Source organism: Canis lupus, chromosome 32 (assembly GCF_011100685.1).
Source record: "Canis lupus familiaris isolate Mischka breed German Shepherd chromosome 32, alternate assembly UU_Cfam_GSD_1.0, whole genome shotgun sequence".
Taxonomy (NCBI): Eukaryota; Metazoa; Chordata; class Mammalia; order Carnivora; family Canidae; genus Canis; species Canis lupus.
This window is the reverse complement of record NC_049253.1, coordinates 11,370,190-11,391,528: the sequence shown is the minus strand read 5'-3', so window position 1 is coordinate 11,391,528 and position 21,339 is coordinate 11,370,190. Positions and strand designations below refer to the sequence as shown.

General features: G+C 49.4%; 2 protein-coding genes across 7 annotated transcripts in view; one reads left to right on the top strand and one right to left on the bottom strand.

The window, feature by feature from the left end:
* HADH (hydroxyacyl-CoA dehydrogenase) overlaps positions 1–7,942 on the top strand; it is a 45,841-nt gene extending 37,899 nt beyond the window's left edge. Inside the window, exons 6-8 of the mRNA XM_038581946.1 lie at positions 203–275; positions 6,059–6,175; positions 7,107–7,942. Coding sequence (XP_038437874.1) covers positions 203–275; positions 6,059–6,175; positions 7,107–7,225 — 309 coding nt within the window. The 3' untranslated portion in view covers positions 7,226–7,942. The remainder of the gene's footprint in view (positions 1–202; positions 276–6,058; positions 6,176–7,106) is intronic.
* Positions 7,943–17,464: 9,522 nt separating this feature from the next.
* The window catches only part of LEF1 (lymphoid enhancer binding factor 1), a 117,720-nt gene continuing 113,845 nt past the window's right edge, over positions 17,465–21,339 (bottom strand). For all 6 annotated transcript variants that reach the window (XM_038581937.1, XM_038581938.1, XM_038581939.1 and 3 more), the window contains one exon: positions 17,465–18,650. In XM_038581937.1, coding sequence (XP_038437865.1) covers positions 18,571–18,650 — 80 coding nt within the window. In that variant the 3' untranslated portion in view covers positions 17,465–18,570. The remainder of the gene's footprint in view (positions 18,651–21,339) is intronic.

Sequence of the window (21,339 nt, the reverse complement as noted above, 5' to 3'; positions counted from 1 at the left end):
TTTTTTTTAAGTATTACAATTGTTGGATAAATTGTCCTGTATTATAGAAGTAGAGCTGTGCTGGTACTTCAAAAGAAGTTTTGAAAATGTAGAGCTTGATAAGTGTGGGTAATATGATGCAGAGTAAGAATGGCAGTCTGGTGACTTCACAAAAGAAAAAGTTCAGTGAAAATTCATTTGTCTCTTCTCTCTCCTAAAACAGGACACTCCTGGGTTCATTGTGAACCGTCTCCTGATACCATACCTCATGGAAGCAATCAGGCTGTATGAACGAGGTAGCTGTCTGGACCCGGGCCGGGAGCGGCAGGTCTTAGCTCTTGGCATGCTCACTGTCCTCGAGCAGGCCCTGTATTAATGGCTAGCCCATGCTTAGTGTGGAGGGAACCTGTTTTTTCAGCTTTGTGAATCAACCTCGTCCTGGACCCCGGAACCTTTGTCCTTGTGTTCCCCAGTTCCCCAGGGTTCCCTGCGAGGCCTCTGAGCCTCTGAGATGTAGCTCTGGAATGTGCCCCCCACTTTCACACACGCCCCCCATTACATGCGATTGCTCAGCCAGAGCAATTGCATAACCAGCCCGGATTTATATACTAAATCTCTGCTTTTGATTAAAAAGTTTCTTGTTTAAAATAATGTAAGTCACTAGACTGAGGGACCTTTAAATTTCCTTAAAGTTCTAAAATTTTGCTGTGACAGGTGATGGGAAGTGAGTGACAAGGCTGATGGTGACAGTGATTTCCCCATCCTTACTAAATGATGCCGATGCATTTTTTTTTTTAACCTTAAGAATGATCTCAAATGCTTTTTTTGATACTTGTTGATTTTACAAAGAATGATTTCCCCTGTTGTAGAAATATAAAACTTGGGATGTGGTCCAAGGTTATAAAATGGCATGCATCCTCCTGCCTACCTTCCCTACCACATTTCTGGAAAGGTAACTATCATGTCTGCTTCAAAGGCAAATAGGCTTTAATAGGACTGGATAAAAAGCAAGTGTAATTGTTTTCAATTACTTCATTCACAAATGCTTGGCTCCTGAGAATGTCATTTTTGAAACAAAATATTTACACCAGTTCTTCCAGAGAGATGAAAGCACATTTGCTTCCTCAAAATCTGCTTTAAATATTAAAACTTTTCTGTTTTATGGAAGCATTTGCCACACTTGTGTTCCAAGATCAAACCAGCACTTCTGTGTTTATCTATCAACAAATATGCCTAATTACACCTCAAAGAATGCGTGAAGCATTTTACCCTACTTTGAACGGCAGGGTTTTTTTTTTCTTTTTAATGTAATGTTTCAGAATGTAGCATGTGGGTAATCCACCTCTTAATGTTTTTTTTTCTCACTGAAACATACTGTCACTTTGATATATTCTCAGATGTACCTTGTATCTGATTGTGAGTTGAAAGGCACTTTCTTGTCTTTTCCTCCCCTCCCACTGGCAGTGGTCCCTTTGACCCTCCATCATGTGCCCTGCCTCCCAGGGGACCATGTTCTTAGACCGCCCTTGGTGCTGCCCTGGACAGCACACCACTGCTCACCCCTCTGCCTCTTGCCCCATGGCTTCTCAGGGCCTGGGAGCTGGAGCATCTGCTATGGGAGCAGCTGGGGTGTCCAGGGTGTGGGTGCTGTTGCCCTGCAGACACACCATGGTCTGGACTCCATATGTCATACCTTGGGCTTCTTACCGTGTCCCTTTGCCACACCACTGCGGCCCCCAGTCTGGCCCACTGAGGGGGTGCTTCGATGTACACTCACCCGCAGGTCTCCATGTGCCTGCTCTGAGCAGCTGGCTGAACTGCATCAGTTCTGCTTTGAAACTCGAAGCTCTTCTGGATTCTTCCTCTCTTGCCTGCCATGTCTGTTTGTTCATTTGTCATGTTGTCCAGGATGGTGGGGAGACACTATGTACTGTCCCTACCCCCACACAGCTTGGGGAGTCTTGGGGTCCAGCAGCAGAGTCGTGCAATGAAGATACTCTGTGACTTTGGTTTTTTCCCCCAGCCTTTCCCAGACTTCTGCGGGGAGAACTTCTCCGTACAACACCATCTTGGTCAGTGTGGGCTTCTGTAACTCAAGTACCATAGACTGGGTGGCATATAAACAACAGTTATTTTTTACAGTTCCGAAGGCTGCAAGTCCAAGGCCAGGGTGCCAGATGGTGGGATTCTGGTGAGGGCCTCTGCTGGGATGCACACCACTGACTTCTCGTCATATTTTCACGGGACGGGGAGCAGAGAGGGAACAAGCTCTCCTGACTTTTTGAAGGGCTCTCGTTACCTCATGGGGCTCCACCCGCATGATCTCATCTAACCCCCATCACCTCCCAAAGGCCTACCCCTGTTACTACATGTTGGGGGTAGGGTTTTAACGTGAATTCCGGGGGCACATAACACTGTCAGCCTGGGAGGTGTGTGCTATATGTATTGCTTAGCGAAGTGCTGCTCTGAGTGGGGGAGGCCCATCAGGAGAATGTGTTGGCATCAGAGCAGAGTCACCTCTGTCATCACCACTCACACCCCCCAGGCAACTGAGCAGCTCTTAGAATGCTGGGGCCCGCACCAGTGCTGTTCACCAGAGCCACGGGGCATCTGGTGGCGCTTCATCTCCCCCTCGCCACTGCTCTCTGATGCTTTCAGCCTCATGGCTTCTTCCTCCTTGGACCTGCCTTCTGTCCTCATTCAGTGTGGCTTGCATTTGTTTGCTGTTAAACTGAGGCCTGGCTGGTGCAGTTGGTCACCCTTGTCCCTTTGAGGGCTCTCTCCAGATCGTTGAGCAGGCTGGCACCCAGTAGCCACTTGCCCCCTGTCAGATGCCCACTCCCAACAGGTCCCACTCCCCACGCTGGTGGGGCCAGATGGTTAGCTCTTCGGAGAGGGCGAGGCTGGTTGCAGGCTCTGGGAGTGTCATTGCCTGTCCCCCAGTCACTGTGTGACCTCCTGTCATTCCTCTGCTCAAGACCTCTTGGGTGTTTCGGTTGTAGACTAATCCAAATACAGTTCGCTTACTGGGGAAGCTGCTCTTACTGCCAGTTGCCCCTGCTGTCGCCACGTACCTTACCCGCACTTTACTACAAGGTCCCACCAAGTGTCCTCAGTGTCCCAAGCTGGACATAATCTGTGTTACACTTTGGCTTTTCCTCAGGGTGATGGCCACTCTCCTCCCTGTGGCATGACGTGGCTTTTTTTTTCTTTGCTGCTATACTGTTTTGCAGTACCTGGAAAGTATCTCCTCTTCCTGCATCCCAAAGTGCTTGTATAGGACAGGCACATAGGTGGCTGTTGAGAGGAATGGTGGCCCTGTGGTGGTTGTGATCCTTGTAGCTGCCGCCCAGGCTTCTTGTTAATACCAAAAATGGCTGGCAGGTGGTGCCAATGAGCCAGCCTAAGAAACACGTCAGGGCAGGCCCCAGGTCCCCACCCACCTTGCAGAAGTTCTGGGGGTTCATGAGGAAGCTTTTCATTGTTGTCTAGAGTTAGGGGCTCTTAACTGAAGAGAGGAGGGAGCCCCCATGAACCTCCTGAGGATGATGTAAAGTTCTGGTGCATGTTTTCTTTGGGACGCATGGTGTATTCTCGGCGAAGTGCTGGACTCTAAACAAGTCTAGAAATTATTGGTCTAAAACACATACCATCTTTACTCCCGCTTGGCATACCAGTCTGTGTGTTTTATTTCTCCCTCCTTTTGCCTCTCTTGCTCTGTAGTACTCAGAATTTTTAGGGTTGCTGACTTTGTAACACTGCTTAGATTTTTTGTTGTTGTTGATCTGTTTTATCTTCATATTATTTTTTGAAATCAAATAGTCTTCAAGTGAGTCACCGAATCTGGAATTACGGAATTGACTTTAGGGTTCATTACTTGTCCTTGAATATAGATTTAGTTAAATGGCTTTAGGTAAGAAATCTCCCTGGGATCCTGTATTCTAATGAAAGGAGGCAGACAGTCCACAGTAAATGAACCAGTCGGTAATGTGTTTGGTTGCGACCAGTAAGCCAGGAGAAAGATAAAATGAAGAGGATGGCGGGGGTCCTATCCTGGAGTTCTTACAGTTGCTAGTTTCTATGCAGGGAGGGGGCAGGGTGCTCTGATGAGGTGACACCCGAGCAGAGAGGCCTGTGGGAAGCAAATGTCAAATGTTGGAGGAGGGAGGACACCAGGCACAGGGAGCAGCAGGTGCTGGGCCGGTAGTGGGGTGTGCTGGCTGGCCATTTAGCATTCTGGCTCCAACTGCATAGAAGCCTCAGGGTCAGATGAAATCCTCTGAGCAGAACCCACTTGCCAGTCGCTGTGTTCCTGCTCATTTCTCCTTTGCTCATGCTGTTCCCTCTGCTTGGAATGCTTTTCTTGCCTATTCATCCCTTGGGATTCTCTTCAGCCTTCAGGGCCTGGGCCTTAGTGGGTAGTTTTGGTGAAACGTTGGCACTGTTAGTAAATCTCTCCACCTTTGCTCACACAGAGGCTTGTGAATCTTCATGAATCTTCTGCACTGGTGTACATCTGAGTCCTTCCCACTCTTATCACAAGTACTGGAGTGCTTGTCTTGTTTTTCTCTGTCTTATCCTAAGTCTGTGGTGCCTGCTATGGAACAGATATAAATTAAAGTTGAATGAATGAAGGATGTCACTTGCAGCTGATGTATATGATGATTTTTGCTCTTTTTGCTTTCTTATGGCCTGAAACTCAAATCGTGATTCTCAGCATCCTCTGGTTGACTAATTAGTGAAGCATTAATAATGTCACTCATAAGAAATAATCTGTTGGTATTTTAATCACCTTCAAATGTACTTCATATGCTTTTTAAAAATATAGTCTTGGGGTGCCTGGGTGGTGCATTTGGTTAAGAGTCCGACTCTTGGTTTTGGTTCACATTGTGATCTCAGGTCATGATTTCAGGGTCATGAGATGGAGCCCTGTGTCGGCCTTCACGCTCACCACAGCATCTGTTGGGATTTTCTCTTCCTCTCCCACTATACTCTTGCTCTCTCTAAAATAAATCAAAATATATATAAAATCTTTATAGATGTTTAAGACTATTCCTCATGCCTAAGAATCTGAAATATGTTTAGGTATGAAGTTCTCTTTGAAGTTTTTCTCCTTTTATTTAGCTTTGGTGTAATTGACCATTTCTTTATGCTTTGGAGCAAAATTCTTGCGGATCACTTGTTATAGACCATTCCTATTCCTGATTTTGGAGAAAAGGAACAGGTTCTCTAAAAGACTTCTTGTGGCCCCAGAACATAATAGTTGAGGGTAAAATTCTAGGGAAGAAGCACATTGGCTCTTGTCTGAATCTGCTAAACACACTTTCAAACTTGAGTGGCAATTCTAAAGCAGATTTGGGCTTCTTTTTAACTTTTATTTTGACTAAAGGGTTGATATGAGTGTGACTTCAGAGGAATACTCATTACTTGTAAAACCAAGAAAGCTGGAAAAGAAAAATATGCATGGGGTGCTTGAGTGACTCAGTAGGTTCAGCATCTGACCCTTGATTTTGGCTTAAGTCATGATCTCAGGGTCATGAGATCCAGCCCCATGTTGGGCTCTGTGGTCAGCAGGAGTCTGCTTGAGATGCTCTCCCTCTCCCTTTGTGCTTCCCCTTGCTTGCTCTCAAATCTCTGAAAGAAAAGAAAAATATGCATATAATACATATAAACATATAAAGCTTAGTTCTTTCCTACGTTAAAGAAGTCCATTTGTCAATTAAAAAAATATGCTCTAGCTTTAAGGGATGTTGTAAATTATTTTAGAGTTGGAAAATCCCAATCCATTAAAAATAACTAATGTTTCTAGACCATCAGGGTCTTCTCTCCCCATGAACACAGTAGCAGTACTCTAGAATTCACCTCACAGAATAGCCTGGTGGTGGAATAGCTTTGAAAATCTTGTGATCTCTTTGGCATGTACCTCTGAGATGAAATCTTATCATAGCCAGAAGCCCTAACTTTGGATGGTTTTTGAATGTGCAAATTTGTAAAATTCTGTGAATTCTAGGACTAACAGTATGACAAGGACAACTGTAGGAAGGATGGTGATGGTTCCATGCTGCCCTCTTGTCCGTAGGTGACGCATCCAAGGAGGACATTGACACCGCTATGAAGCTGGGAGCTGGGTACCCCTTGGGCCCATTTGAGCTTCTCGATTACGTGGGGCTGGATACTACAAAGTTCATCATGGACGGTAGGAATTGGAATTCTCTCTTGTCTGTCTTTAATGGAATTGAGGTAGTCTCAACTGTGAATTATAATGCCTATTTAAAACAAATCACCAGGGGACTCAGTAGACTTTCCAAAGTTCTGCCTACCAGCTTAAAGATTCAGGTTAAAAGATGGCAAGAAAAAGGAAAAACGTGATTGCCTGGTGTCTCCTCACAGGGTCTTATTTTTAAGTTGTTTCATTTTGAATTAGAGACTCACAGGAAGTTTCAAATACAGCACAGCCAGGTCCCGTGTACCCCGTCCCTGGTTTCACCATAATGGTTCCACAGGATCACAACCACACTGGCATTCTGTCCTTTTGTGTGACCTCCACTTGAGCAGAGGTCTTCTACATCCCTTTAAAGAGAACAGTGTGTCTAGGTTACTCTAGTGGCTCTGAGACAGTACAGGTAGGTGTGAAAATGGCACTGTTGAGGTTGAGCGTAGCTCCTGCTGCCGTGTTTCACAGAGGACGCTTGATCTGCGAGGAGCAAGGCGGCTTCTTACTGAAGCATGAACTTTTGTATTTTATGAGGATGCAAAATGCCAGTGGTCGCAAATTCAGATTTTTAACGTGTGTTCTAAAAGTTGCTTCACGGGGCTAGTAGTGGTCCAGCCAGCAGATGAACTGGTTCTGTTTTGTCCTTGGACTGCGGGTATCAGCAGTTTCCAGGCGGAGACGGGCTGAGCAAGCAGGCCGGGGAGGGGCGCTGAGCCCCGGCTCAGCTGCTTCGGGGTGCCCCGGCCGTGCCAGGCCGGCCTGCCTCTGCCTTTGCCACGGTGGCCTGCTGGCTCGCGCACATCACAGTAGGGACCCCTCTCCCCAGCCGTGCCCCCAGCCTTGCCCCGGGAATGCTGAGAGGTAAAAATAAACCCAGCACCTCATCCTCAGCCCTTTTTCCTCCTTCCAATAGGGTGGTATGAAATGGATCCAAAGAACCCCCTGTTTCAGCCCATCCCGTCCTTGAATAAGCTGGTAGCGGAGAACAAGTTTGGCAAGAAGTCTGGAGAAGGATATTACAAATACAAGTGAGGCGCAGCTTCTCTGGCTCCGGGAGGAACCCCGCAAGCGCATACCAGCAGCATCCCCAAGTGCCCGTGGGAATGTTCTTTGGTCAGATGTTCCCCCACACAGCACAGTCTGTTCGATGTGCATTTTGATTGTAATCTGTCTGAAGTAATTATTTACACTCGTTATCATAGCAGATTCCTCCATTGAGAACTAATTCCCTTTTTTAGTCTGTGCGTTTCTGTGTATTTTCTAAAAAGCTTTACGCCCTTGGTGCCTTGGAGCAAACATTTCTTTTGAACCTTACCATTTTCGTAAAGAATTGCCTGGATTGATTCACTTGTGAAGGGGACAGTGCTTCCTCCGAGTGCATGCTGTGTTCACCATGGCCACACGGGCGAGTCCTGAGCCATTGGACGCGTATGTGGCCTGTCTGTGAAGTGCTGCAGGGAGCAGCACCTGCGTCTTGCCTTTCTGAGAACATTTGCTACCTGCAGCTTCAAGCCTTACCCTACATTTTGGGCACGACCTAAAATGTCATGTCTTTATTCAGCTCATGCTGTTGGATTGGTGGGAATACCTCCCATGTACTTGGTTCGCAGGGAGAGGCTTCATTCACATCCAGAATCTGAATGATTATTGTCTGACTGTCTCTTTTTTTTTTTTTTTTCATGAGAAATCATTGCTGCAGACTGCCTGTAAATTGATTCTAATAAAATGCAATCTTTTAATATGTGAAAATTTGAATCAAAATAAACATATATAATTTAAAATTGTAACATGCTCGAATGGTTGCAAAAGTAAAGGTTGGTAATTTAGGCAAAAGCTATGCCCCATCTTCTTTGGTCCTATTGTTAGTATATTTTTTCAAGTGACCGCAGCAGGGAAGGCATTTACGTAGAACCTTCCTGCAGCTGTCACTCTGCAGATTTCTTACCAGTAAAGCAATAATAATGGCACAGAAAACAATTTTTTAAGGAACATCTGGTTCTTTTTTGCCAACAAAGAAAAATAGTGTAACATAAGCTTCTTTTAATCATTGGCTTGAGAAAGTGTCTTCCAAGATAGAGTTTTGAAGCTGGAAAGACATCAGAGACCCCTCAAGTCCGGTGGCCTCAATAGAGGGCTTGAGTGACGTGCCTAAGGTAGCAGACCTGGGTCACAGCAAAATAGCAAGTTGGAAAACCCAACAACCTTTCAACAGGACTGTGCCCAATATGGCCATCCTTGTTTGGTGTCCTGGGTCACAGGGTTAATGGTTGAGAGATTCCCCCCTGCAACCCCCCCATTTCATGGTTGATAAAAGGGAGCTTATTAATCTTTTTACTGACTCTAACTATAGCATCATGGGAAAATAATACGTTACATACATTTGTACCACATATAGAACCTGGTTTAGGAAACTTTTAGGTTATTCTTATAAAACATTTCCTAACGAAAGAAAGGAAGCACCTGTGAGGCCACCACCGTTTGCCTTACTGAAGTCCCCTGTGGTCGCACAGCCCCTGCTGCTCTCAGGCTGCTTCTTGACCTTTGACAGGAGCCCTGGGCTTACGAGGGAACTTCATTTCCTCCTCACTGTGACTGGAGTGCCCGGAGGACAGGGGCCCTTGTCCTGGAAATGGCAGGACTCTCTCTCCACCATCAAATTCCAGGGGAGAGCGAGCGAGCGAGCGAGCTTGGTGATGTGACCACCGCGGCCGGGATGTGGGGCTGGGGTCACGGTGGCCCTTTCCTGGCCGAGGTGTTTAAGTGCACTTCTCGCCTACCAAAAGGTCGGAGAGTGTGGCCTGTGAACATTCTTCATTTTCAAAAACCCTGTCTCCTACGTGATGTTTGGGGCCAGGGAAGAGTTGTGAACATCCTGTCGAATGTGGGAGTCCCGCGCTCCTGGTCTCTGCGCTCCCCGCTGGCCCGGCCGTCCCCCCCCCCCCCCCCCCCCCCCCCCCCGACCCGGCGGAGAGGGCGGGTCGCCCCAGGTCCAGGTCCTCAGGTCCTCAGGTCCTCAGATCCTGGCGTGGGCCCGATGCTGGCTGCACCGGTGTTCACGGACTAGGCCTTAGCAGGAGCCGGGGCAGGGGCGGGGGGCGCTGCTGCCGGGCAGCCCTGGGGCAGGAGCAAGGCAGGAGAGGGCAGGTGGGCAGGGCCGCAGGGCCTGGCCTCCCCGCTGCTGCTGCTGCTCCGCCCCGTCCTTCCTCCACAGCAAGCGGGGACCTTTGATGGGATCCGGAAAGTAGCTACCAGGTGTTAGGTCAAGAGGATGCTTGTTTCCCCGTCTCTCCTGTACCCCCCCCCCCCGTGATAGTTTTATTTCTAGAATAGAAATGAACATCTGAGATGAAAAAGAAAACCACACAATTGCTGAAATGGCAGGCCCAAGGCAAGGCCCTGAGCTCCGAGCTTAGCCGTCCCCCTGGCCCGCAGTCGGGGTTAGGGCGGAGTCCTGTGAGCCCGTGCGTGCTAATTGAAGAGGTCTTTTCCTTTTACGATGTTATTTGTTCATACATGAGAGAGGCAGAAAGAGCCGCGACACAGAGGGAGAAGCAGGCTCCCTGCGGGGAGCCCAATGCGAGACTCGATCCCAGGACCCCGGGATCACACCCTGAGCCCCCCAGGTGCCCCGAAGAGGTCTTTGTAAAGTTGAAGCTGTGGCCCTTTAATGTCTGTAAGATTCACTCTTAGTTTCTTTGGGGAAAACTGTTGGCTGACGCCTGTTGACATTCATCCAGAGGTGTATTTCCAGTCTGGGGCTGTTGGGTGGTGCGGCATGGGGGGAAGGTGGCTCTGGGAGCCCAGAAACCTCTGTGTAAACATCTGGCGGTACTAAACGATTCCCCTGTGGGTGCTGCTGTGCAGTAAGCTCTCTGGCTCTTCAGCAGGTCAGCTTTCACAAGGCCGAGGAGGCCCAGCCACCCACCCTTGGGGAGGTTGGGGGGAGTAGATAGAGCTCGTAGGTAAGCACCAGCTTAGATGACGTATGCGGATTACCCTTTTTTTTTTTTTTTTAAGATTTTATTTATTCATGAGAGAGAGAGAGGCAGAGACACAGGCAGAGGGAAAAGCAGGCTCCTTGTGGGGGGCCCGATGCAGGACTCTATCCCAGGTCTCCGGGATCACGCCCTGGGCTGAAGGCGGCCCCGAACCATTGAGCCTCCGGGGCTGCCCCATGATTACGCTTCTCTGTTGGTTTGCAAGTCGTCCTTCTCACACATTTGAAATAAGCTTTTGTCTTGTCTCACCTCGATTTTAATCCCCGTAACATTTCAACCTACAGAACCGATGAAGTCTACCAAAAGTAGGAGGGTGCAGCTGGAATTTTGTGGGGCTTGTTTTCTTGGAAATAGGTATTGATGCTACAAAAATAGTAACTCAGAGATGCTTTGAACAACGGAAGCATTGCTGTACTCTCAACACACGTGTTTGGGTAAATTGTATTTTTTTTTAAGATTTTTAATTATTCATTCATGAGAGAGACAGAGAGGCAGAGACACGGGCAGAGGGAGAAGCAGGCTCCATGCAGGGAGCCCGACGTGGGACTCGATCCCCGGTCTCCAGGATCACGCCCTGGGCCGAAGGCAGGCGCCAACCGCTGAGCCACCCAGGGATCCCCGGTAAATCGTATTTTTAAAATCGGTCCACGGCAGAACAAATTTCACCCACTGGAAGACGGAAAAAGCCCATCACGGATCCTAATCCTATTCAGTGTTTCATTTGAAATCAGCAAGCAGCTCTGCGGCGGGACAGTCAGTGCCCACGGTGCCTTCCGCAGGCCGCACCCTGCCCCGCCCTGCCCCGCCCTGTGCCCAGGCGGTGGGGGGAGGGCCTCGCCTCCTGGGGAATGTGCCAGAATGGGCAAAATGGTGCAGCGGGCTCGGGATTGTTGAGGACCAAACGGGATGGTGGATGGCGAATGTCCGGGCACCCCGCCAGCAGCACGGGCTAGTTGTGACCCCACGTCCCCCCTCTCTGGCCCGTTTGTAAGGGGAAGTTCCCGAAGACCTATGGGCTTCCCGAGTCCTGAACACTGGGCCTCCGGGAGAGGGCTGAGCGTGGAGAACCGGCCCCGGTCTCCTCCAGGAGCCGGGAAGCCGTCGCGGCCCCTGGGTGAAGAGGCGCCCGCCGTTGTCCCGTGGGAGCCACAGGCCGCCGAGGACCAAGGCCCCAGCGGACAAGCGCGCGCCGCGGCCCAGCCCGTGCCCTGCGCGGCGGCGGGAGCGGCGGGAGCTGAGCCCGGGCCCGCGGCTCGGCCCTCGGTCCGCCAGGTGTGCTACCGCCGTGTGCGACAGCAGTTTGCGTGCGCCTCCAGGTTTTTACACCGAAGACGAATTTGCTTTAAAAACACTCAAAAGGTTTGTTTGTTTTTAAGGGAATAAGCTGCATAAATGTCATATCTGATTGCAGAAATCACAGCACAATTCACGAGCAAAACGAAAGCCCCTCGGGCTCTGGGGTTCAGGCGCTTAGTTCCCGACCCTCACCCCGTGAACCGAGGGGGGTTGTTTCCCGGGTGTAGCTCAGCGTGAGGCCTCAGCCCTTTCCTCTAGATGCGTTTGCTGGCACATTCCAGCGGAGGATGTCGGCCTTCTGGGGCAGGCAGGTGTCAGGAAAACCCGGAATAGGAAGAGAAGAAGTGCGCCCTGCGACCCCTCCCTGAACAGCCACCGCACTCCGAGGTGGGAGGCTTAGGGACGAGGGGACACGGCCCGACACCAGTGCGGGTGCGCCCGAGGCCTCCTGCCCGGGGACGGCCCCGCGGGCCTTCCTGCGCCTTCCTGCGCCTTCCTGGGCCGCGGGGCTCGCGCAGACGGGCGGGAGCTGGTCCGGGGGGCGGAGAGGCCCGGGCCTGGGAAGCCGCCGGCCGGCCCAGCGCTCGGCCCCCTCGGCCCCTCGGCCCCGCCCGGAGCTGCGCTGCCTCCCTGGTGCCGCCCAGGGGAGCCCGCCCGCCCGGGGAGCCTGCGGGGCCGGGCCCGGGCGCTCGCCTTGCTTTGGGGCCTCGCCTCCTCCCCGTGGGAGAAGAGCCCACGGCGGCGCGGGACGGAACCCGGGTCCCCCCGGCTCACCTGCCCAGCCGAAGTGGGGCTCCGCCGGCAGCACGGAGGGGGAGGCGGCGAGGGAGCCTCTCCCCCATGCCCGGAGGCGGCCGCAAGGGTGGATTCCCCTCCACGACCTTGCGGGGCGCCCTTGCGGGGCGCGGGGTCGCCGCCCTGCCTCTGCCGGGACGGGAGCTGCGGGGCGCAGCCCGCAGGGGGCCCGCCCAGGCCCGGTTCTGGACCCTGGACTCTGGACTCCGCGTGTTCCCGATCTTCGGTCTAAGACAGGTTGTCGGTTAGTCCCGGTTACCAGCGGCTTCCGAGGGCGGAAGGAACAATGCTCGCACGTCCTGCGGCCACAGGAGATGCAAAACCAACCCCTTATCCATGTTGGCGACAAACGAGAAGCCCGTTCGCAGGGGGGTGCGTCTGTGAGTCCTTTCCTGGGTGCGGGCGGCCCCGGAGGACTTGACCGAGACCGTGCCTCGTGCTTCCCGGGCAGCCTGACCTCGTGTGTCTCTGCATTTTGCCTCAGGGGCCCCCGAGGGCCTCCTCAGCCCGTCCTCCATCTCCCTTCCTCTGTTAACCACTTGAAGAAGGTTAAGGTGAGTGAAACCAGACACTGAGATAAATTATCACCGACGTCAGCGTGTGTTCACATATGAGAACAAAAGAAAGGAGGAACCCTCACCCTTTTTGTTTCTTTTTAAAGATTTTGTTTATTTATGGGAGACAGAGAGAGGCAGAGACACAGGCAGAGGGAGAAGCGGGCTCCCTGCGGGGAGCCTGAGGTGGGACTCGGCCCCAGGACCCCGGGATCTAGGCCCTGACTCAAAGGCAGGTGCTCAACCACTGAGCCACCCGGGGGCCCCCAAGCCCCCCGTGTTTGACAGCCCACTCGCGGAGAGGATGCTCGTGCGTGAGAACACGTGCAGATGGTCAAGAGCCCGACAAAGCATAAAGCCTCTTTCCTCGGGTCTAGCCCGTTGGCAGGTGCTCGGAAGCAACGTTAGGCCAGTGGGCACAGGATCATTTCTTTGTTACCAGCTTCCTGCCCCCCACAGGCCCGCTGATGAGACACATTAGCATCGTGTCTTCAACAGGAGCAAGCCAACAAGCAGCTTTCACTTGAGTTCTTCAAGTTTTACTAAAAATTATTACTTCTATATCACCTAACACGGAGAGTTTGAACTTGGGTTGCTTCATGCCAGCGACGTGTATCTCAGATGGCAGGTCCTGGCGTGCCCTTCCTCGTTCCTCGTGCGAACGGCTCCTCGTTGCACAGCGAGATCATGCGGGTTTTCCCACCAAGGGCCGCGCGAGTTTAGCGCCTTCCGGAGCGGCCCCGCGGACTGGTGGCCCGCCCTGCCGACCGCCTTACTGTGTCCCGTAGTACATTTACAGTCGCATCTTTCCAGTAGTATTAAGATGCTCAGCTGCAGCCGACTATTTAGTTTCCACTAAAAAGCAGTTCAGATTTTTGCGTATGTGGGTATCCCTAGAAGTTAGGTGGATTTCTTGGCAGTACGTATCACTAACATATAGCAGATGGTTCGCGTGTACGATATAAAGATTTGGTATTTGTATATATTGTGAACTGATCAGCATGAGCCTGGTTCCCATCACCATCGCCATAGTTACAGGTTTTTTCGTGTTGTGAGAATTTTTAAGATTCTCTTAGCAGCTTTCAAATACGCATTTATTAACTGTAGTCACATGCTGTACGTTGCATCCCCAGGACTTATTTTTTGAAAGATTTATTTATTAGAGCACAAGCAGGGGGAGGGGCAGAGGGAGAGGCGCAGTCCCCGCTGAGCTAGGAGCCCGACGCGGGGCTCCATCCCAGGACCCTTGAGATCATGACCTAAGCCGAAGTCAAGATGCTTAACCCACTGAGCCACCCAGGCGCCACCCCTCTCCAGGCCGTGTACCTGGAGGTTTGTACCTTTTGACCCTCCTCACCCATTCTTGCCACCATCCCATCCCACCCTCTTCCCCATCCTCAGGCCACGACCAGTCTGTTCTCTGTATCTGTGAGCTCAGGACCCCGGGATCACGCCCTGAGCCGAAGGCAGATGCTCAACCACTGAGCCACCTAGAAGTGAGATCATGCAGTGATTGGCTCTGTGTGGTTTATTTCAGTTAGTGTAATGCCCTCACAGGTTCTATCCAAGTTGTTGCAAATGTCAGGGCTTCATTTTTTCTTATGGTTGAATGGTAGCATTCCATTGTGTCTGTTGTACCATATTTTCTTTATGTACTTTTCCATCGATGGATACTTCGGTTGCTTTCATACCTTGGTTATTGTAAATAGTGCTGCAGTGAATACGGGGGTGCATGTAGTTTTTTGAATTGGTGTTGTCTTCAGAAATGGAATTGTTGCATCCAGTATAGTGGTTCTTTTAATTTTTTGAGGAACTTCCACACTGTTTTGCACAGTGGCTGCACCAATTTCCATTCCCATGAACAGTGCACAAGGGCTCCATATCCTTACCAACATGTTATTTGTCTTTTTGATACTAACCATTCTAACAGGTGTGAGGTGGTATCTCCTTGTGGTTTGATTTGCATTTCCCTGCTGATTATGATATAATGCATCTTTTCATGAGTCTGTCGGCCATCTGTTAAGTCTCCTTTGGAAAATGCCTATTCAGGGATCCCTGGGTGGCTCAGCAGTTAAGTGCCTGTCTTCGGCCCAGGGCGTGATCCTGGAGACCCGGGATCGAGTCCCACGTCCGGCTTCCTGCATGGAGCCTGCTTCTCCCTCTGCCTCTCTCTGTGTCTCTCATGAATAAATAAAATCTTAAGAAAAAAGAAAATGCCTATTCAGATCCTCTGCCTATTTTGTAATCAGTGTTTGGGGCTTTTTTCTATGGGTTGCTGGAGTTCTTTATATAGTTTGGATATTAACTCTTTATAGAAACTTAGAAATTAGGTTTTACAGGGCAGCTCTTGACATTCCCCAGGTTTTTATGTATGAAAGATAATATCCTGTGGCAGAAGTAGTAAATGTAATTTGTAGAACAACTACTATGTCATGTGGAGCATTTAAGTTTCTCTTTTCTGTCAGAACCATGCATTACTCCTCAGGATTTTTCTTCTTTAAAAGGAAAGCCACACAGACATCTTGTTATTGCTCGCAGGCCCTTGATTAGAGGTTTCCATGTTGTCTCAGCCTTAGACCAAACTCCGGAGGAAAAAAATTATTGTATTTAGGACAGCTGTAGTCACGAAATAGTTCAAAGGCCCCTTCGAACAGCTCAACAGGTAGTTGCCAGCAACCTTAGCAACCACACAAACTAAAACCAGGAGGAAAACACCCTTTCATAGGAACCAGCATGCCAGCTGTGGCCTCAGAGGAAGGCTGGGCTCCAAGAGAGGCTGACCCATCCTCCTCCTCTTGGCACACAGTTCAGCTCTGAGCTTGCAGCAAACGGAGCCAAATCACTTCCAGATCAAACAGGCAGAAGCAGAGGCGCGTTCCTCTGCCCGCAGATGCCCCAGGATGACTTTCCTTGGGCCGTACCGCTCAGGGACTCGCGACTCTCCCTGCCCACACTGCTGCCTGCAGCAAGCAGCGTTTTGGTAGGGTGGGCCAGCCAGGAGTGAGCACTGAGCTGTGTGCCATCCAAGGATCTGGGAGAAACACATTATTCTAGAGGGAACTCTTTAGTTTTCTCTAAAACTAGAGGGGTACCAAGTTGGTGGAAGGAATAACTGGCTCAGAGGTCCCAAACAGTCCGTCTTCAACATTGTTCAACCCCTTGTCTGATGTTTACTCATGTTTTATGTCATAAAAATGTAGAGGAACTACTGAAGTAGAGAGGACTTGAGTGGGCTTTGGCAGCTTTCCATTCTCAGCTTCGTATCCTTGCTCATACTTGGAGAACAGACTATTATTTTGTTTTGTTTTGTTTTGAAGAGACTATCATTACGCAGTTTCCTTCTAAGATCCAGGGGAGCCAATCACTGTTGGCATAAGTCCTCCCCACCCCCCTAAAAGTAACCCTTAACTATTACCTCCTACACCATTTTGTTTGGACTTTCCAGTTAATTCCCAGCAAAAGCTTGAATGGCAGCATTAGACCATTTGGTTCATGTACATTAAGAAAAGTCAGATGATTTTCAAATGAATATGAAACCTAACAAGTAGGTCTCCTCAACATAATAGTTTTCCCTGGTTCAAGTTTAGGAGTAAATGATGAGGAATTGGAGAGGTTCCAGAGGATAGTAATGAAAATGATTAAAGGGCTGATGATGAAAGGTTCAAGGAGTGGGGATCACTTAGCCTGGAGAAGAGAAATTGGAGGGGTGATTTAATGGCAATCTTCAAGTACAGTCGGTGGAGGGTTATTACAAGTATGGCATCCAGCTGTTCCCCAGCTGTACTGGAGATTGGGAAAGGGAAACCAACTACAATTTCAGCAAGAGATTGAAGTTAGATCAGTGCTATCAGTAGTTCTCAAACTAGTTCAAGTTCAATACTCATTTTTTTAAACTTAAAGTATAGTTTTTGGGACACTTGGATGGCTCAGTCAGTTAAACATCTTCCTTTAGCTCAGGTCATGATCCCAGGGTCCTGGGATCGAGCTCCACATCGGGCTCCCTGCTCAGCAGTGAGCTTGCTTCTCCTCCCTCTGTGATCACTCTCGCTCTCTCTCAAGTGAATAAAATCTTAAAAAAAAAAACAAAAAACAAACCCACAACCTTAATATACAGTTTTTGCTAAATCAGATACTGACTTCTATACTAGCCTAATAAAAGCCTAAGAGAAAATTATGGAATACAACTGAAAATTGGGAAAATGTAAACTTTTGGGAGGTAAGTGGGAGTTAAGGCCTTTTTTTAACATAGGGACACCTTGCTTTGGGGGGTCCCAAAGCACCCCAGAGAGTGAGAACAGATGAGCTCTGATGATGAAAAATGACCTGTACACTTACTGGTGGCTGGAGTCCGTGAGGGCTGTCTGGGGTGCTGAGGGGGAAGAAGAGAATCACTCCCATCTGAATCCTGGTGACAGTCTTCTTCCCATTGGCCCCCTTTTATGTCTACACCTGGAGAGGAGGAGGTGGTGTCCAAGTTGTGCAAGTCCCTTTGAGGACTGTGTCTTGGAGACAGGGGAAGGCGCCCCCCTCTGATGTGGACAAGGCAGTTCGGGCCTGGCCCATGGATTTTAGTTCACCACTACTAGCTCCAGATTATCAAGAGCTTCACTCTTTAAAGAAAGGACACATTGTTTTTAAATGTTTTATTACAAAGCTTCTTTTAAAAAATGCTCAGCACGTTAACTCAAACTGGAATGACAAACGTTAGATGGCAGTTTGGGGCAAAGGCTGTGCCTTGTTATTTAAAAAAAAAAATGGGTACATCAATGCTCATTTTAACAACTGGCATAAAATCCCACTAATCGGCTAATAAAAACAGATACAAATACAGAACATTTAAAGTAATAACAATTCAAGTGCTGGGCTTTTTACAACAAGGGGGTGAAAAAGGAAAGAAATGAAAATTCACTGCAAACCGGCCTGCTGAAAGTATGGGTTAAGGTTTACCATTTAAACAAAGGAGATCAGAAAAAATAAAATAAAATGAAATAGGACTGCCAACTGCTACCAACAGGATGGGTTTGGCTGTTCCATTTATTTAGCTCTATCAAACACCTTACAAAGACAGAGGCCACTATTTGTTACAAGTAATTCACAGAGAAGCCACTTGTCCAACAAGATACCGCTCAAAAAAGGGCGGCTTCTTTTCATTTTTATTTCAACTTTTCCAGATCTTTGAATTTTACTCAAAAGCTCATAGCTAGCAAAATATACAACAAGAGAGTTTAAACTAAAAAGTGAAAATTTAAAAAAATTCAAGTTTAAAAAAAAAAGCAAATAAGATTGATTCTTTTGCACTGTTAAATAAAAGCCTTAGGAGAAAGGAAGAGGGAAAAAAAAAATGAAGACAGAAACAAAGCGGGAACTCTTCCACAAAGTCCCCCACTGGGATGCTGATGGATGTGCTGGCTGCCCAGTTGCTCCTGGCAGGCAAAGTAGCCAAGTTACTGTCCTTGCCAAAAGGTTACAGGTATGGACGCAAGATGCTCTGGGAAGTGCGCGCACAGAGGAGGGGGACAGCTGCTCGGCCTGCTAGCATTCTCAGGTGCTTTGTACTTCTCATTTAGGAAACCTTTTATGCTTTATTTTGGAACTTGGCTCTTGCAGTAGATGAAAGGGGGTTTGGCAGTGATTGTCTTTATGGATCAGCGTCTCTAGCGGTGACCTCAGGGTGAAGGTGGTGTCAATTCTCCATTGGGGTCGACTGGGCAAGCCCTGGAGACAGTCTGGGTTTTCAACAAGCTTCCATCTCCAGAAGAGGTCCCGGGGTCGCTGCCTTGGCTTTGCACGTTGGGAATGAGTTTCGTTTTCCACCTCAAGAAGGAACAAATGAAATGTTGTTAATGTGCATTTGTCATAGGCCTTTAGCCTCTGTGGCATACAGCACGTGTCTTAAGATCTCTGCACTTAATAGTCCACTTTTTTGATTTGGTGATGGCTAAAATGATAGCCTTGTGGTAGCCCCACATCTTCGGACCACGTTAGAGAGTAAGTCTACTTTACTGAAATTTTGCTTTGGTTCCATGGATGCGTATATGTGCGCACAGGGAGGCGGAGTGCATTAACCCTTGGGTGCTGGCAAAGCGCATGGTGGGTGCAGAGCAGTATTAGGCCCGTTAGCACTCTAGCGACCTGGTAGCTCTTCTTACCATTAATGCAACTACTATAAACACTGTCCCTCAAGAGGACTGATGGAAACTGTGAAGAATCTATGCATACAGGTAGCTACCGAAAAAAACAAATGGGAGCAAATCAGCCACAGAATGCTGTCAACTGAGGAGGTCTGTAATGCCCATTTCAATTCCTATTCTTTGGTAAAGCTAACCTTTCCCTATTTAGCAGGGGAACACATGCTACAGCACTTTGGTGGTTGAAATTTCAGCAGGGTACAGAGCCTTCACACAGGAAAATCAAAGAGCTAAGAAGGAGCAAAGTCTGGCCCAGAGTGGAAGGCACCTCACAGATCCCTATTTACATGTACTCTTGCAGCACAGATTTTCAAAGGTTGGGTCCAAGCTGCTCTTCCGGATGAGGAATGGCCTTGCACCCCTGGGCTAGGAGCTCCCAGCAGCTGGAGACAAGTCCTGTGATCAGAATGGACTGCTTGCCCCAGCTGCAGGCTGACTCCAAAGTCAGGAGCTGAGGACCACGGGCCCCCACTCTCCAGCAGGCCAACGCCTCCTGAGGCAGCACCCAGCACGTCTGGTTCACCAAGCCGTCCTGTCCTTCCCCTCCCTGCCCCACCCAGAGGGCCTTCCCCTCTTCCTTTCTGGAGCTGAGCACAGTCACACAATTACTAAAGCGAACCAGGCTGTCCAGAGTGGCCATTTACTACACGGATACTATGTGTGAAAGAATCTCAACGTCTTCTAATAAAACCATTTCTTTTTATTTTTTTATTGTATGTATGATATTCACAGAGAGAAAGAGAGGCAGAGACACAGGCAGAGGGAGAAGCAAGCTCCATGCACCGGGAGCCTGACGTGGGATTCGATCCCGGGTCTCCAGGATCGCGCCCTGGGCCAAAGGCAGGTGCCAAACTGCTGCGCCACCCAGGGATCCCCAAAACCATTTCTTTCTACAGCCTCACATCTTCCCACTGTTATTTCATTATTTCAGTGTCCTCTTACAAATCCTAATAGCATAACTAGTATTGAAATAAATTGGTAAAGAATTTGTCCTGCTATCAAATAAGACAGACTGAATGTGGTTGCTTCTTTAAACTACAGAACCATCAGGGCAGACCCAAGTCTTACCTCCAAATGGGAGAAATGGGGGCCTTAGAGAATTGCTTTATAGATATAAAACAGGTCAAATCAAGATTCTTTTCAAGAAACCACAGGCATGAGGCTCTGGAGACTGGAGACTTCCCACATCTAAGGCTTCACTGGGGGCCTGTGGCTGGGCCAGGCCAGGCGAGCCCCAGCGCAGCCCAACCCACCAGTGAAGTCGGTGCAATCAAAGCTGGCAATTACTGCTCCCGCTTCAAAGGCAGCCAGCGAGGCCCATCTTACAGATGTTAAGGCTTGGGCTCCCTCTGCCAGGAGTCACTGCGTGGGCCAGTTGGAGAGTGGGTTTGAGGCAGCAGAAGACACCCACCCTGCCACCCACCCCCCTACCATCTAGCTGAAACCCCTGAAGTTCTCTTGGACCAAACTCCAATCTTCACAAAAATATTCCACCAACCAAATGGAACCTGGAACTCAAATGGGCGGAGTCACCTATGAAAAGCCCAAGTAGGAAAGGGGAAGCTGAAGATTTCATGAGCAGGTCTATTTCTGGAAGATAAACAGCACTAACTCTGAGGCATTAGGAATGTCTAGGCCTTGACCAAAAGCAGCGAAGGAAGGGCAGGAGGGAGAATCCTTCTCCGTAAGCTTAAACATAAGTGACTACTAAAAAGCTGAGTGCTTCACCAGCCCCGTCCTTGAGTGCAGCCCAGCCCCCTGCCCCAAGCTGTCCCCCGGCAGGAGGGGCCAAGGAAACAAGCCCTTTAGTGAGGCTGAGGTGGACACGAGAGGAAAGCTGTCCAGGCCCGTCTGGGGGCAGCAGAGCTGGCCCGAAGGAACAACAGGGGAAGACCCCTGCCCCGTAGTGTATCAAATGGCATCATATCCTTGTTTAGAAATGCTGAGGAACCCAGAAAGATGAGCTGGAATTATAGATCCTGCCTCCCCCTCCCAAATGTTACTAGTAAGGAACAAGAGCTTTAAACTGTTTTTAGTTAGTACGTAAAATGTGAGGAGAGATTATCACAGTTGAGTTTTGCAAGAGGTGAACAGAGGCAGATTTTAATTGCAAAAACTGCCTTAGAGCAGCACACCACACACCTCCTGCCAACTGCCTGAGTCCTGCTGCCTGGCCTAGGGGCAAACTGACAGAAGCCTGTTATTTGAGGGCGCGAACTCTCCTGTTGCGCCATGTCGTGCACACGTGTGTGTGTGTGTGTGTGTGTGTGTGTGTAGGGAAGAGGCACAGACTGCCAGAGCAGGACGCCGGCAGG